The 18673-nt window shown below is 37.4% G+C and overlaps 1 protein-coding gene across 1 annotated transcript in view; it reads left to right on the top strand.

Annotated features, from left to right (window-relative positions):
* The window catches only part of PLSCR4 (phospholipid scramblase 4), a 28964-nt gene extending 13550 nt beyond the window's left edge, over positions 1 to 15414 (top strand). The window contains exons 4-9 of the mRNA XM_082655480.1: positions 6294 to 6529; positions 9938 to 9980; positions 10909 to 11135; positions 12703 to 12864; positions 14222 to 14380; positions 15237 to 15414. Of these exons, the coding sequence (XP_082511606.1) occupies positions 6294 to 6529; positions 9938 to 9980; positions 10909 to 11135; positions 12703 to 12864; positions 14222 to 14380; positions 15237 to 15290 (881 nt within the window). The 3' untranslated portion in view covers positions 15291 to 15414. The remainder of the gene's footprint in view (positions 1 to 6293; positions 6530 to 9937; positions 9981 to 10908; positions 11136 to 12702; positions 12865 to 14221; positions 14381 to 15236) is intronic.
* Positions 15415 to 18673: the final 3259 nt, after the last annotated feature.

Below are 18673 nucleotides of genomic sequence, written 5' to 3' on the forward strand. Positions count from 1 at the left end.
TGGCTTTGAGTTCTGATTCAGGAGCTTGTAGTTCAGCAAATATTTTTATAAGTCTGAATACACAACTCATACTGTACTCAGGGACTCAGGAAAATAGATACTCCTAAGTATTTGGGCAATATGTAAATTCTTTAAAATTAAAAATACTCTTACTCTTTCACTTGGTCATGGCTAAAAAAACTAAACAAACAGTATTTTTCTCGAATGAACATCCTTATGATAGATTTTCTTTTTTTTCCAGAGAACAGCAAAACATCCACAGCTAAGCCCAGCTGTTGAAACTTAACCTTAATCCTGACTTGAAGTGGAAGCTTTTAAAAAATCTTCTCTTGCTTTTCTACCAAATTCTAGCTACTGTTGTCTTTGCTGCTACTTTTCCTCCCTAGATCTCATATTCAAAGATGCCTATGGGTTTAATTATATGCAAATTGCACGTTATTATTTTTAGAGACACACAGACACACAGCATGGAGGGTGGGTGGAGCCCTCTGGGTGCTGAATTTTTATCCTTTGCAAGATGACAGCAGTGGGGTCTTCTGGATTCTGCAGCTGTTAATTCAGGTCACCACCGACCGTGTTGTGATGTTCCAGACTAAAAGGCAAACTGGAGATATTTCTTTATACTGTTATTCTCATAAAGAGATAAAAGTGACATACTATACGTTTATATAGCAAGGTCTGTTTTTAATACCAAATAGTTTATATCTCTATGCATTTATATCTCTGTGCCTTTATATTTCTAATAATATGGTTCTTGTTGGTATATGTTGAGACTTTGAGAATGTTAGGATCCTTGACCTTGTGCAGTAGAGTGTTACGTTCTCAACTGTTGTGTGCCTCCCCTTCCCCCTCCCCTCTCCCTTTTTAAGCTGCTTCACAAGATTTGGAAGCTCCCTGATTCACTTTTACTTTCCTTTCAGTGGGTAGAAGAACGGTTGCTTGCTTGCTGGCTTGTTTACTTGGTTGGTTCTTTGTTTTTCAGTTATGCTGTTAAACTAAAAATCTCTGTTAAACTCCCTTACTGTTCATGTGACCGTTCTCTTTATGGTGTTTGACCAGTGATGCCGTGAGTTCGGGAAGATCTTCGCTGAACAGTCTTTTCCCCTATTGTTCATCCATTGTCAGTGTTTTATGTTGACCGTGTGAAGGACATTAAAGCCCTAAAACATCTAAAAAAAAACCAACACTTACTTTTGACTAAGGAAATAGTTTTAATCAGGATTATATTCAAATACATTTTAGTGATTTAGAAAATGATAAAGTATAGTGATATTTCTTTAAATATATATTTAAGTGTTTGTTTAGAGGCAGAAACCAGTGAGTTAGGCTGTGAAAGAGCAGAAGAAACCCCAGTATCCACAGGATGATGGCAAGGATGTTGTCTTGGCTCCAGACATATGATTCACGAAGCTCAGGTAGCCTTTGCCCCGGTAGTGTTTTCTGAAAACAGGGCTTCCTTTTCCCCTTTCCCTCATGTGTATGCATGATGTGTGAATCTGATCCAGTATAACCCCTCATTATGGCTTAACCCCTGCTAAATCCAAGTTTTTGACAACCCTACATTGTAATATCACTATATATACGTTTCTCTATGTTTTACTTCAGTGGCTATCAACATTATCTACATAATCTGTCTTAGATTCACCAGTCACTCTATATCCAAGAACTTAGGTTCCAGTAGAACAGAAACTCCACCGTTTCTAAGAAGTAAACCTTGGTTATAAATCAGTTCTGCTCATCTGGGAAAGTGTCTGTCTCTTCCTTTCTGTATCAAAAAAATAGCACAAGTAATGAATTTTCAGTTATGAAAATCAGCAACAAAAATTCACTGTGATCACCATCTAGTGGCTGAACTATATACTTATTTATACTGACGCAAATTGTGTGCCCTTGATTCACATTAAGGAACTTGAAATACTATACTTGAAATTTTAGCTTTAATGAATTTCTTTAAATTCAATTATATAATTCCATTTGCATTACATTACTGGATATTTGTTACCATTGAAAATAATTTTGGGCCAAATATGTTTAAAAACATAGTTAATAAAGAAGCCTTTGTTATATGTAGTCTATTTAAAGAGGAAAATGACATACTTTTTTGAAATAAAAAAGGATGATAATATTCAAAATAACTAAGAAAACGCAAATCCCATAAAGCAGTATTTCTCACACTAGCATTGGTAGGAAAATGCTCCATAACAGAGTTCTCTATTTAAATAAGTGTGGGATACTATAGTTACACAAAGTTAAACATGTTTTGTTGTGTTTTCCTGCAGAACAATCAGAACCCTTAACGGCAATTTTAAAGCTTGAAAGAGAGTATAAAACATTTCCCACACGTAATTAGATTATGTTTTTTTCTTCACTTCTCTTAACATCTCTGAATAATACATACTTATAACAAAAATCATTTGATTACATACATTTGTATACAATTTTTTTTAGAAGTATAGTCTCTAAACTGAATAGCACCATAATCTAAATTGTAATTTCCTTTCTAATTTATTGATCCTCAAATTTTGTTCCATGACATACTTTTATCTTAAAATCACATGGTTAATACCAGAAGAATTAATCATCAACTCATTGAAGTGATATAACAATTAGTATTTTTGAGATAGTTTGTGTGACTTTTTAGGTGCATTGTATGCTTTTTAATAATAGTTCTAAAAAAATGATGAGCAGGATATCCGATTTCCAATCCAATTTGGGTACTCTTAAACACAGCTCTTAAAGGAATTAAAGTCTATTCTTCACAACAAACTGAAACGTGAAATGTCCTCCATTTTTTCTAAAGACATTAGCACTTTTTTTCTCACTTAGCTCTAATTTAACATTGTTTCTAGTTACCATTATTTTTCTGTTAGTCTCTCCTGACTCCTGGTCTCTGTCAAGAGGTCTGTGTTCTCTACCCTTAAAAATGGGTCTTCCCCAGAGGTCCTTGGGCCACTCCCCTGTCCAGCCCTGCCCTGCCCTGTCCTCTCTCTCACCTCTTCCATTCACCTGTCCTTTTACACTCTCCTAAGTTATACTGGGAATACCCCATATGGTTTCATTTGCCTTTAACCACTTACGAATCCCTTAGCCCCTACCCGCATCAGTCTCCTCTGCTCTAAACTTGCATTTCCACCTGCCTGTAGACCACTTGCCCTGGGTGACCCAGGATCTCAAACTCAGTGATTCCTCAGTGCATCTTGGGCATCTCACTCCGGAACACGTGCCCTCTGTTCTTTCTCTACACTGGAGGCCTGCAGGGACCCACGTCAGAAACTTGAGAATCTTTCCTCACATCCAGTCTATTGCCAAGACAATATGTCTCTTAAACGTCGATTATTCTTTCTCCACTTTCTACTCTTTTCATCACAATTAAACTTCCTTACCTCACATCTAGACTCCTGCAGGCACCTCCTTCCTAATTTAACCTTCTCATTCATAAAGGTTCTAAATGTAAAACTGCTCACTCCATTTTACATTTTACTAGCATAAAGTTCAGGTTCTTTGCACAGAGCATAGGTCTTTCATAATCGTCACTTCCTCCCCACCTTCCTTTCTGTTTTGTTTGCTAAATCTCTATATATGCATGGCCTTTACTCCTGTGGTACTGAGCTTCCTCTGTGCAGCTGCTCATTTTGTACCTGCTGTATCTAAAACCTTTGCTCATCGTAAAGGTGCTGGCTGGGTCTAATGTGTCAGCACTTACATCACAGGGTATCTCTTCTGCCTAGGTTAGTTGCCCCTCCTCTCTAATCACTTCACATACTATGCGTCTACCAGTGAATATGTTACAGACCCAGGTCCTTGGACAATTTAATCAACAGAAATTGTTAAGAGGCCAGATGAGAAGTTGAAGCAGGGCTTTACTGGGATTCCTGCTACAGCAGAGGGAGCGAGAACAAGAAGCAGGTGGCCTTGCTCACTCCCCGAGGCAGGGGCTGAGCTGGTTCCTTAAATGGGGTGAGGGTAGGGACGGGTCAGTGGGTTGGGCAGGAGGCGTAGCCTGGGTGGTCTTCCCACCCCCTTGGTGGTGCTGTGTGCAGAGATCACGCACAGGACCCTGCTTTTGCATGCAACCGTTCATAATATTTCCATATGATGCATTTTAATTTCTGTAAGTTTAGTAATATCCCCATTTTCACCCCTGTGTTTAATAATTGGAGTCTATTTTTTTTTCTTGGTTAGTCTGGCTTAAGGTTTCTCAATTTTGTTGATCTTTTAAAAGAACCTACTTTTGGTTTTGCTGATTTTTTAAAAATTAATTAATTTATTTATTTTTGGCTGTGTTGGGTCTTCGTTTCTGTGCGAGGGCTTTCTCTAGTTGTGGCAAGCGGGGGCCACTCTCATTGCAGTGCGCGGGCCTCTCACTATCGCGGCCTCTCTTGTTGCGGAGCACAGGCTCCAGACGCACAGGCTCAGTAGTTGTGGCTCACGGGCCCAGTTGCTCCGAGGCATGTGGGATCTTCCCAGACCAGGGCTTGAACCCGTGTCCCTTGAATTGGCAGGCAGATTCTCAACCACTGCGCCACCAGGGAAGCCCAGTTTTGCTGATTTTTGTCTATTGTTTTTCCTGTTTCATTTCACTCACTTCTACTTCAGTGTTTATTATTTCCTCCTGCTTGCTTTGGGTTTGATTTATTTCTAAGGTGGAAAGTTGGGTTACTGATTTGAGATATTTCTTTTTTAGTGTAGGTGTTTACAGCTGTCAATTTCCCTCTAAGCATTGTTTTAGCTGCATCCCATAAGCTTTGGTATATTGTGCTTTTGTTTCATTCATCTCAAAGTATTTTCTCATTTCTCTCATGATTTCTTTTTACCCCTTTGTTTATTTAAGAGTGTATTGATTTATTTCCTCATATTTGTGATTTCCAAAATTTCTTCTATTATTATTGATTTCTGGTTTTATTCCATTGTAATAGAATATACTCTGTATGATTTCAGGTATCTTAAATTTGTTGAGACTTGCTTTATGGCCAACCAGTAGGTCTATCCTGGAGAAGGTTCTATGTGCATTTGAGAAGAATGTTTAGTCTGTAGTTGTTGGGTAGAGTGTTCTATACATGCCTGTTATGTATTGTTTCATTTATAGTGTTTTTCATACTTCTATTTCCTTTTTGATCTTCTGCTTAGGTGTCCTATCCCTTATTGTGAGTGGGGTATTGCAGCCTCCAGTTATCGTTCGTTGGATTGCCTATTTCACAAAAGTGTGTCAGTTTTTGCTTCATGTATTTTGAAGTTGTTTTTAGGTGTATGTAATTGTTATGTCTTCTTGATGGACTGACACTTCTGTTATTATAATAAAATGTCCTTTACCTCTAGTAACAGTTTTTGTCTTAAAGTATATTTTGTCTGACATGAGTATTGTTATTTCACTAGTTTTTATTAATGAAGTACTAATGCAAAGTTCAAGGATGAACCTTGAAAACTTGCCAAGTAAAAGAAACCAGATACAAAGGCCATGTCACATGATTTTATTTATATGAAATGTCTGGATTAGGCAAATCTATAGAGATAGCGGTTTCCAGGGACTGGGGGAAAAGATGGGGAATGACCGCTAATGGGTATGGGAGTTTTGGGACGGGTGACGAAACTGTTCTGGAGTTAGACAGCAGTCATTAAAAGAAGCCCTTTGGGGGGCTTCCCTGGTGGCGCAGTGGTTGGGAGTCCGCCTGCCGATGCGGGGGACACGGGTTCGTGCCCTGGTCCGGGAGGATCCCGCATGCCGCGGAGCAGCTGGGCCCGTGGGCCATGGCCGCTGGGCCTGCGCGTCCGAAGCCTGTGCTCCGCAACGGGAGAGGCCACAACAGTGAGAGGCCCGCGAGCCGCAAAAAGAGAAAAAAAAAAAGAAGAACCCCTTTGAAGTTAAGTAGACCTTACTATCTTTATGACCTTAAACAATAATAACAGTAAACGTAGTAACAAAAAATTAACCATGCTAATTATATGCTAGACCTTGCGCTAATCCTACTATAACCTAATGAAGTAGGTATATTATTATCTCCAAAGAAGGAAGCTAATGCCTAGAGGCTAACATGTTAACTTGATATTTCAACCTTACTTCTGTACCTCTGAAATGGGAATAATTGTCTCATAAGGCTTAAGAGGATTAAGTGAGTTAATGTGTAAATCCCCTTAGTACATTTTGGTACATCCTACACACTCGTAAAATGGAACACCTTGTTATTTTTAAGTGGAGGTTGTGTGAGCCATATCATCTCCATGTAAAAAGTCATGCTAATTTCCAATATATTGTAGTGTTTATAATGTATAACACTTTCATTTGTTTTTGAACACAGGGCCCCCTGGACCAGCTGTCCCTCCTCCTGCAGGCCACCCAGGAAGCTTGCCTGTGGGATACTACAGTCCACATCAGCCCACTACCTTCCCCTTGTACATGCAAACTGGTGGTAGCCATCCTATCCAGTACCAGCCTGGAAAATATCCTGCACCACAACATTCTGCTCCAATAGTATGGATGCCAATGCCAACTGTTATGCCAAACTGTCCTCCAGGTCTGGAATATTTAGCCCAGGTACTCCACACAAATCCAAATTATTTTCTTACAAAGTATGACTGGGGATCCAACAAAAAGAGACTGGATAGAGTGGATAAAGGGATGGGTCAGTGATGACAGATGTTTGTGAGACTATAGGAGTGGTAGTGCTAATTTCAGAAATGTGAATGGGGAACAAAGAAGATAGGGATTTTTTTGGTGGGATGATACGGTTTTTGTGAAGGTTGTATATTGAATTTTAAGACATTCAAGATGTCCTATGAAGGCAGTTTAAAAACTAGGAATTGGAATAGAAGAAAAATTATCAAAGATGTTAATTGGAGTGTCATTTGCTTAGAAGTAAAGGCTGAATGTCAAGAAAAGCAACATTACAAAGAACAGAACAGAACGGTAGACAGTGAGTAAATCACAGTGCCTCAGGCCATTGCTATTTCTCACCACCCATAGTTTTCATCAACCAGTCCTGTCACCTCCCAAAGCATACAAGGTAAATAAAAATAGGGGACCTCCAAGGATACTGTTTCAGGTCAAGTTCCGGAGAACCCCTTTCCACAACACAGAGACTCTCTAATTTTTATCTAGATGGACATTCTAGGACTGGGCCACCCATTTCAGAAACTGGGGCAACATGCCCACAGGTTTGTGTACCATCAAATGGTACTGTTTAAAAACCCATATCAGAAATAAAAATGTTGCTTAATGAAAATAAGATAAACCTAGTATTGCAAATCCCCTAGAAACTACTAAATCATGTTTCACTTTTAGAAAAAGCAAGTGTTGGAATATTGATACATTATAAGCAAGGGACTTGCCAATTCAATACATGTCTCCCCACCGTAGTCAACCAAATGTTCCTTGGAGTTTGACATGTTTCTCTTTTCAGTTTTATATACTGACTGTTAATCCTGTGTATTGAAAACCATTGTTACAAAGTTCTAGTGTTGATCTTTGAAAGTAATACAGTTGTATCAGGAAAATTTGGATTTTACATAAACCAAAAACTTTATTAACCTGTTGTTTGGCAAAATATTGACAAAGCCAGTCATTCAGGTACAGTGCTAGAGTAACCCCTACATTATTTTGGAAGCTTATAAAATGTTTATAAGTTAACCAAGTTTAGAAAGTTTATTTTTTTACTTGATGATAAATGTAGAAAATTTCCTTAGAAATCCAATATCTAGAGTCATTTCTTTTTAAAAATGTATAGCTTTAATATTGTTCATTTAAATATTAAAAAACCATTTTCTTAATTTCTTCTATTACTTTAGGTGAAGTTAAATGGGCATATTTTATGAAATCTATTTTCCCTTTCAGCAATGTTTTTAGTTAAAAAAAAAATTGAAAAAGAAACAAATAAAACAGGTTTAGAGCCAGACAAACCTGGGTTTTAATTCTAGCTCTACTCTCTCCTCACTCTGCTACCTTGAGTAACTTTTCTAAACTCTTGGTGCTTGAATTTCATCATCTATAAAATAGTGCTAGTCATACCTACTCTATTGGTTGTTAGGAGAATTTTTAATGAGATAAGTTTGTAACATGCCTAATATTTTTGGCACATGGGACCCAGCCAGTGGATAATAGCTGTGTGGATGTTTTTAGTTGAAACACCTTGTGTGTAGGTGGAAGACACAGAGCCAGGCATCCAAGCATTTTTTCATCCTACGCTTTTATTTTTTTATTTTTGGCTGTACCTTAGTTCCCCGACCAGGGATTGAACCCATGCCCCCTGCAGTGGAAGTGTGGAGTCATAACCACTGGACCGCCAGGGAAGTCCCTATCATAGTCTTTTTGCCATCTCGTGTGCAAATTACATGAATCATTATCAGGACTATCCTGACACTTTAACATCCAGAGTAGCAGGTTTACATTATTTCTAGAATATCGGCTTGGCCAGTGACTCCACACTTTGTTAGAACTGCTTCTTAACAACCATAGTATCTTGTTGGGTAAACTGCTTTCACAGTAACAGGCATTTCTTTAGAATATTTTGCTCAGCAGTAGAAGCTCTTACCAAGTAGTGAATATTTTTACTTTTTAGTTATAGATGTTTAAGAGTCCCTAGAGTTTTTCAAAGGGACTGTAAACCACCCTAGTGGCCACTTTTGATAATTTTGTAAGACATGTTTAGGCCCTCTCACCTGATTGTGTTTTCATAAAAGAAATTTTTTTTTTTTTTTTTTTGTGCTACGTGTGCCTCTCACTGCTGTGGCCTCTCCCGTTGCGGAGCACAGGCTCCGGACGCGCAGGCTCAGCGGCCATGGCTCACGGGCCCAGCCGCTCCGCGGCATGTGGGATCTTCCCGGACCGGGGCACGAACCCATGTCCCCTGCATCGGCAGGCGGACTCTCAACCACTGTGCCACCAGGGAAGCCTGAAAAATTTTTTAATGAAAGAAAGATTGTATCCTCTCTATACCCTCCTGTAATGGATCACGCCACAAAATGTTTATGTCAGGTTACATTATTTTAAATTTTATTTATTACCACAGTAATGTAGTGTTTATTAATTAATGTATTCAACAAACATTTGGTAAAATATGACATTTCAGGCAATGTTCTGGGCTCAGGCATTAGGAATGATCTAATGATCTAAATTATCTACAATTAGATAGATATGAGTAGTCTGTCCTTAAGGGGGTTTCTTTTCTGCTAGGATGCTCTCAAGTATAACAGATGATGGGCCAAAGTGTTTATCTTTACAGTGATTCCTAAGTAAAGTTAAGGTGGAAGTTGGTCTAATGGTATTACCAACCTCCCTTTTCAAGGGATTCCATCCTTGGAGAATGTTTCCTCTCCTTTGCCCTCATCCTATTCACATGCTTCCAGCTCTCTTGGATCTTCCCCTATTAAAGTCTGCACTTAGGGAAGACCCTGGCATCAGCAGCCCAAGTGAATGGAAGTCAGTGTGTTAACCTCTTTCAGAGGTACTGTGAAGTAATATGAGATTGGACATTCCTGTGCAAGGTCCACCCTACCTCATTCACTCTCCCTAAGCCACTGAGAAAATTGGCTTCTCTGTGGCTGGTCCATGTTAAACGGTCCCGAACTTCCTGACAAGTCCAGTCTGTGGGTGACATATCAGAGAGACCAATGAGTAGGAACTGAACTAGGCAACATAGCTTCTTCTGGGTGCTGTTACTGAAGCAGGAAGATGATTTTCTGATATTTTAGAGAATTGTTTCAATATTTTACAGTGGACCTGGAGGAAAGTGTTCTATCTGGACAGCTCTGCTAATAACCATCTGATCAGGTGCAGATGGGCTGATTTTACTTGATAAAAATGTTTTTGATTCCATTCAGTTTCAGAGAGATATTTTTGTATCAATTGATACATTTAATTTCTGTCTCATCAGTTTTTTTTCTAATACTGGTTTGATTTGATTCTGTTATTTCTCTCTCTCCTAATTGCTTTGTTCTCTCCCAACAGTTGGACAACATACATGTTCTTCAGCATTTTGAACCCCTGGAAAGTATGTATACTTTTGTAGTGTCCAGCAATATTTGAATCAGGTGAAAATTTGCATCATCCAATATCTAGTTCCTTATTTATATTGATCATTTTTTAGTGGTTCAAAGAGAAAAGACTATCCTCTATTACCCTATCTTCAAGAAAGTAATAAAGGGACTTAACTTTGTATAATTTTATATGTTTACACATCATACATGAGCTCTTAGATTTCAAAAGGACTTAAACATTTTTACCTGATCGAACGCCCTATCCTTTACCCATCTCAACTCCTCCATATTCACTTTTCATGGACAAGGGAAAGAAGGAGCAAAAAGACTAGAGGAGCTAGTCAAGGGCACCCTAGTCAGCTAATCAATGGCAGAGCTGGAAATAGAGACTCAGTCTGCTGAGTTCTAAGTCCAGTGCTGTGGAAGTAAGAAAAAATCACGGTAAGCACAAGGCCTGTTCTCAGTTCCCCTCACTGTATCAGATCTACACCCTCATTTCATTCATTTTACCTCCACATAGAGCCTTTGACTTTTCTTATTTGGTTTTCTTATTTGCAATTAGTAATGACCCTAATCCTCTCAGCATATTTCATAAGCTGATTAATTCATGGTCTGGTGTATAATTTCCTTTAAATGTTTTTATAATTAAAGTTTTCTTAATTCAAGTACTCCAGGAATATTGTTTCCAATCTTTGCTTCTATGTGGAAAAGTTTTAAAAATCATTTTACACTGAACTTCTCAGAAGAAATATTTTAAAATTTCAAAATTACCTATATACTTATAGGGCATATGAATTACAATGACATTCTAATAATTGCATATTTTTCACCTGAAATTTTTTAAAAAGCTCTTTTGCTTTAGGCCCCTGTGAAATACTACAAAAGGACTTCTTGAGGCCCATTTTAACTGCTTCTAAAATAAGACGGCTCTCTCATTTTTAGTGATAACAGGTTTTGAAACTACTAATACATATGATATTAAAAACAACCTGGGCCAGATGGTTTACTTTGTGACCGAAGACACAGATGATTATACCAGGAATGCTTATCGGACACTGAGGCCCTTTGTGCTCCGGGTCACTGACTGTATGGGCCGAGAAATCATGACCATGCAGAGACCTTTCAGATGCACCTGCTGCTGCTTCTGTTGCCCCTCCACCAGGCAAGAGGTAAGAGGACAGAAGTCTCATCCGTTGTTTCTTCCTGATCCACGGTTGTGCTCCTTCCAAAGCTACACAGGAGGGGACTTTCATGGCACAGGCAGAATGGAAGAAGATAGTGGGGTGGGGGGAGGAAGGAAGCCAAATGCCAAATTGTCTTACCTATGGAAAAACCACAAAGACATTGTTCATGTGGGTTCATGTCTTCAGGTGCTAGTTGCGGGGGGCGGGGGTCAAGCACAAATGAGGGTTATTTAGTCAGTGATCGCAATTCTATCAGTTGTGTCTACTGAATTAGAAATTAGTCTGTTACCTAGAACACACATTTGTCTAAATGTGCCTACATATCCCCAAATAAGGTCACACTAAATGTAGACATGCTTTTAAATAGGATTGGAAGAAACTTCAGATACTTTTACTCTACCTATCATAATCTACACCTTGTTACAGATAAAGAAAGGGTGGCTAAAAAAGAATAAGTGCCTGAGGATGGTGTTACACTTGGTAGATGCTAGAACTAGAAAGCAGTTGTGCCAAGTTACAGTTTAGTTGCTCTTCTATAATCTGTGCTGCCCTAGGAAAATTGTTTGCTACAGGGAAAAGAAAAGTTTTAGAGAGAGATCCAAGAGAATTTGAATTTCAAATATGCCACCTACATAAAAGTGGGCAATTTACTTAACCTGTTTTAGCTTCAGTGTTCTTAATACGTTAACTGGGCAGAAAAAAATACCTCCTAGGATTACTGGGATTTTAATTATATGTTAAGTACCAGCATTTTCAATAGAATTTACTTATAGCCTCTGTGCCTTGATTTATTCACCTATAAAATGGAGGTATTAATAGTACCTATCTCATAGGATGGTTATTTTGAGGATTATATAGTAAATAAATGTCAACTGTGTTAGCATAGTGCCTGGCAAATAGTTTAGTGCTCAGTGAATATTAACAATTGTCAGATAGCTTACTCCTTTGTCATTATTGTCTTTGTATAATAACAGTCTTATATTTGAGATCAGTCTCCACTTCATCCTATACTTATACACACATACTGTTGTCTTCACAACGTACAATTTTCAGAATGCCTCTTTTCTCTTGTTTCCTATTACACTTGTCATGTCTGAGATGTCAGTCTAAGAAGCTAGCATGTTACTTTTTCATGGATTGTGCCAGAAGACATGAGACCCCTAGGTCAGGGGCAAAGAACTTTATTACAGCACAGTAAGCAGCATGAGCTCCAGCACATGTGCATAGGTCCCCTCATCCCCAAGTTCTACAAGGATGACTCAGCGGACCCCAGGTAGATGCTACATATGCAGCTAAGGGACATGGAGCTTGGAGAACTGACCATTTTATAACAAGGAGTAATTTTGTCCCAAAGGGAACATGACTTCATCTCTCAAGGCTGTTCACTGAAATACAGCCCTAAGAAATAGCCTGGGGATAATGGAAGACTCTTTCCCAGTGACAGTTTCCCTAGTTCTTGAATGAATTAGGAACATACCTAGGTTGTGTGTATCTGTGTATGTGTATACCTATACATGTAGCATCTTCGCCTCTGTCACTGCTTCATTTGCAGCTGGAGGTGCAGTGTCCTCCTGGCGTCACCATTGGCTTTGTTGCCGAACACTGGAACCTGTGCAGGGCAGTGTACAGCATCCAAAATGAGAAGAAAGAAGATATGATGGGAGTGCTTGGGCCATGCTCAACCTATGGCTGTGGTTCAGATTCTGTTTTTGAGGTAAACAAATATAAAAATAAATGTTTCTACTATTTTTTCTACATCTACTAACAGACCTCAGAATGATGTGCTTTTAGATGATTTTTGTGTGTGTGAATGAATAAAGTAATGTGAGAAAAGAGTTAACTAACCAGTTGACATTGAAAAATTTTCAAATTATCATTAGGGGATTGCTTAATGTTTTCCACAATGTGAGCTTCTTTTGCATGATTTCAGTGTTTGATAAAGATAAGAAGAAACCATTTAAAACATTAAACCTGAGAATAAATAGCCTAACCTAATCCATCTATTTTATTCTTGGCTGTATTTCACTAACCATTTTTACCAAAGATTTCCAGGAACAGAATATAGGTCCTGAGTAATGAAAAGGCCCCACATATCACAGAACCAACAGAGCACCCCTGAGGTTGTGCAAATTGCTTATTTGCAAGATAGAAGTCTGTCTGCATCCTCAAGAAACAAGACAACACTCATAAACCAGAATAAATCTTATAGTGGATTATAACATTTTCTGGAAGAAGGAAAATCCTTCTGTTCTGCCTTCATCTCAATGGCCACAAAATGATAGCTTATTACTCTTAACAGTTGTGACAAAGGAGATTCCTGGGCTTCTTAAAGAGTTCTTTCTAAATGCCTCACAGTTCAACAAAATTGATAATCCAGAATTGCTCATTCAAATATTTTCTATGACACCCGATAAACTCTCCTTAGTTCTCATTTTACATAACCATATCATCAACCATGACTTATTTATTAAAAGGCCATTATAGATAGATAGAAAATGTAGATAAGCCAGATTTCGAGGGCAGGGTGTGTGGGTCATTTTAATCACCAAAATGTAGTGTTTGGTTATTATCCTTGTGGCAGGTGCCTTCTAGAAGCTGAAGCCCTTTGGGATTCTGACATACTTTAAGAAGACAGGGCCCACAAAAGCCTGAGTGATCATATGGATTTTGTGAAGTGAAAAGAGCCATACCACCTTGCTTTTGCTAACATGTTTCCCTCGACTGGGAAAGACTCCCTCCCAATCCCCAATTCCCACCCTTTGCTATATGAAAAAGAATTTCAAAATCAGTTGAAATCATACCTCCTCTGACAGGCTTCCCTAATAACTCATTTGAGGGTGAAGAAAGAACACTGGCCTGAGAATTGTAAGATACTCCCCAGCTTGGTTGTCAACCAGTTGCAAGGCACTTAACCCTTCTTGGCCATAATTCCCTATTTGAAATTATATTATTACTATATTCATTTCCTGCACCATATTTATACTACCTCAGTGTAAACTGCTTAAAAACAGGAGAATAGAGCATGTAGTTTAACACCTTTCAATCATAAAGTCACATTCTTGTCTTTCTAGGTCATATCCCTTGATGGTGTATCCAGTATCGGAAGTATTACTCGGAAGTGGAATGGTGTGTTATCTGCAATGAGCGATGCTGACCACTTTGAAATTCACTTCCCATTAGACCTGGATGTGACAATGAAAGCCATGATTTTTGGAGCTTGCTTCCTCATTGTAAGCATTTTGCTTCTGAGTTATCCTGAGAGAATTATTCTTTCTGATGAGAAGCAGTGTAGTGCAGTAGAAAGGCAATACGATTTGAAGCTGTCCCTGCCACTTACTAGTTATATGTCTTGCAAAGTGTTTAACACTTGCAAGCCTCAGTTTCCTTATTTGTAAAATGGAAATGAAAATACATATATATATATATATTTCAGGGTTATGAGTATTAGCTATCATATGAGTAAAGGGGCCAGGAGAGTGCTTGAAAGATACTAGGCATCCAGTGGGTGTAATTGTCATCATTTCATGTTACTTACCATTCTCACTACTTAAAGATTCCTGTTCTTTGATTTCTTAGTGAAATAAAATAACTCTAAAGCTGATGTTCTCTCCCTTCATCTATTACCTCTTTGTCAATATACCTAAGATTTATTAGGTACAATTTCCTTGCTGTATTCCTGTCTGATTAGTGGCTAATATTCATAAATCATAGAAATAAAATTGATAACATTTACCTTAAAAACCTAATTAACATATTACAATTGGTATATTTAACATTTTTAATATTGATTATCAAGTTTTTCCTCCTTTCAACAAGGAAAATTTAGTTAATTGGTACCCCAAATGGAAAACTTATTGACTACCCACAGTTTCAGATTTGCAATTGCTGTTCTTCATATTAGGTTCTCTTCATGAAAATTTCATTAGCTTGATTTATTCTTAACTGGAATGAGATCACCTGATAAATTATGAAGAATAACATTTTGTGCATTGCACCTAATTATCTATTTACATTCTTTATTTATGTAATTATTTATCTATCTAATTTGATATTTATCTATACATATAATTCTTTTTCCAATTTCAGGACTTCATGTATTTTGAAAGCTCTCCACCACAACGTTCATCCACTCATAATTGATGGATACCGCAAATCAGCAATTCTGATTAATGAAAAAAATTTAGAAAAGTTGGTTGGGCTTACAGTCAGTCCTCAATTATTCACAAATATATTTATCTGCTCTTGCAGATTATTGTTATTGGGTATTAGCTTTGACAGGTAGGCTGAGCGTGTAAGTGAAAGAACACATCTAAACGTGTTTCAATTGAGTATCTGTCTACCCGTCTACTTGGTAGACTGGAGTTTACCTGAAAAAGTTATGACCCATTAACCAAGTAAACATATATATAGTGAACTTGAAAACGCTTTAAACATGGGATGAGGGGAAATGAATCCCAAAGCTTTCACATTAATTGATAGTAAAATGATGGGCTTTTTAGAGCAATCTTTGTTGAGATAGAGTAATATAGCTTCTAACTCTGACCTCTCCTCTCCATCAACATGTCCAGTTACTGAAGGCAAATTTGATTCCAGGTGAAAAGAATGATGCTCTTCATTGTTAAAAACAAAATGGAAGGCAGAGAGAAATACTATGTTTTATTGCCCAAGGAAAATTTTACTTGTGCAAATGTATCAGAACCTTATTTTGCAAACTTCATAAAAATTTCAATGGAAATTTTTATTTTATTACAAAATAAAACATGTTTTTCATATCATAAGGTTATATTTTCTATGCCTTATTTACTAGCATACACAATCAGGAGCTGCCTCTGTATGAAGATAGAGTCAGACTACCAGGGCCATTAACCAATCTAGATCTCTGAGCAATTTAGAGACATCAGTGCCCTTATGAGAAGCTTGTATTTAATACATTTAACCTCTCTTGGTTATAGATGTCTTACATGTAAAATAGGTTTGGTCGAATCTCTAGGATTGCCTATTGAACCCGTGTCTCATTTGATATGACACAGAAGAGATGATATTTTTTTTTCTTACAAGAAGATCCCTGATTTGAACTGTGCTGTTCAAATTGCAAGAGTTGGAGTTTTGTTTTTAAATTTTGAAATGTGACATTCTGCATAGCACTTTGTAAAAGCAAAAATTACAAATGCAGACACTGCTTAATACTGTTTTGCTGTTTTTTATTTAAATGATAGATAAATCTGTATCTATGCAAAGAAAATGATAAAACACAGCAAACATGCTGCTTCTCTGGGATCTATAGCTTATCAGTAAAGATTATTTGGATCAACATAGTAAAAGTATAAATTACACTTATTTGTATTAACTAGTTAAAATCACAGTGTATTAGTGAATACACTCTGATAAATCAACTTGCCTCTACTGCACTTTAGCTTCCTATCTGGACCTGAACTCTGTTCTTTCAACACAGCCAGTACATAGAATGGAATGTATTCTTCCACTGCTCTTTATTAAAAGAAGCAAGACTGAGTGTTCTTTGGTATGAGATGAAGGCCTTCACCCACAGTTCCTATTGAAGTGAAAGAAAGGTGCCTCATTTTAAAATTATATTCATCTTTTCATGGTAAATGTTGTTTTACCCAGTTTCTTGTAATGTTCATTTTTATATGCTACTACTAGCTTTCTAAAAAAATGTAAAAACTGCTTGTTTCTAAAATAATAATTACCTTATATTTAAGGCAATTGTAGTCTTAAATGGACAGATATATTATTTCTTATAATGATGTCTGACATTTGATAGAGCAAATCAGACAATAGTGTTCAGAAAGTTTACTATATAAACTTTTCATTTTTACTTGCCTACATCCCTACATTCTAAGACCTGATGCATAATACTAAGAAAAAATTATTTCTAGCATGACATTTTAAATTTCTGTTTAAAGTTGTTGTGGTATTAACATGTCTCTTACAATTTCTTTCTTTAAAAATAATACTATGTTTCTTATATTTTTATACTACAGTTTATATTATAATTTTTATGTTTCTTAACGATATTTCATTGTGTAAAACTGATCAGATTGATTAACAAAACAAGCCATTCTCTGAAATGTGTGTGTTTTCATGTTTCATCATATTGTTTTTGGCTTCTAAATAAATATAATATAGTTTATAGTAAAATACTGTTTTATTTTTGACTTGTGATTGAGGCTTTGCAATAGACTGGATGTTTGTATTCCCCCCCCCCCCCCGCCAAATTTATGAATTACCTGTGTGACGGTATTTGGAGTGGAGCCTTTGGGAGGTGATAGGTCATGTAGGTGGAGCCCTCATGAATGGGATTAGTGCCCTTATAATCTGCCAGCCTTGATCTTGGAATTCCCATCCTCCAGAGTTAAATGTTTGTTGTTTAAGCCTCTCAGTCTGCAGTATTTTTGTTATAGCAGCCCAAACAAACTGACAGAAATTGGTACCGAGAAATGGGGATGCTGCATAACAAATATGTAAAAATGTGGCACTGGCTTTGGCACTGGGTGAGGAATAGAGGTTGGAAGTTTTAAGGTTCATACTGGTAAAAACCTATATTGACATGAACAGAATTTTAAAGATAATTCTGATGAGAGCTTAGGAAGAAAAGAGGCAAACTGTAGAGAAAACCTCAGTCTTCTTAGAGAATACCTAATTAAACATGAACAGGATATTGGTAGAAATATGGACAATAAAGACCAGGATGGAAATGAGGGACAAGTGATCCGTATCATAAAGTGGCCAAGAACTCTGGCAGAATTGTGTCCATGTTTTAGTGTTTTGTGGAAGGTAGAACTTGCAAGTGGTGAAATGGGATACCTAGGTGAAACAATTTCTAAGCAAAGTGTTGAAGTGCAGCTTGGCTCCTCCTGACTGCTTACAGTAAAATTCAACCTGAGAGAATGGACGTAAAGATGGGATTGTTAAGCAACAAGGAAGCAGAATTTATTTATTTATTTAGAATTTTATTTTATTTATTCTTTTTTACAGCAGGTTCTTATTAGTCATCAATTTTATACATATTAGTGTATACATGTCAATCCCAATTTCCCAGTTCATCTCACCACCCTCCTGCCACTTTCCCCCCTTGGTTTCCATACGTTTGTTCTCTACATCTGTCTCTATTTCTGCCCTGCAAACTGGTTCATCTGTACCATTTTTCTAGGTTCCACATATATGCGTTAATATACGATATTTGTTTTCCTCTTTCTGACTTATTTCACTCTGCATCACAGTCTCTAGATGCATCCACGTCTCTACAAATGACCCAATTTCATTCCTTTTTATGGCTGAGTAATATTCCATTGTATATATGTACCACATCTTCTTTATCCATTCATCTGTCGATGGGCATTTAGGTTGCTCCCATGACCTGGCTATTGTAAATAGTGCTGCAATGAACATTGGGGTGCATGTGTCTTTTTGAATTATGGTTTTCTCTGGGTATATGCCCAGTAGTGGGATTGCTGAGTCATATGGTAATTCTATTTTTAGTTTTTTAAGGAACCTCCATACTG

Source organism: Grampus griseus (assembly GCF_964374135.1).
Source record: "Grampus griseus genome assembly, chromosome: 5".
NCBI classification, from domain to species: Eukaryota; Metazoa; Chordata; class Mammalia; order Artiodactyla; family Delphinidae; genus Grampus; species Grampus griseus.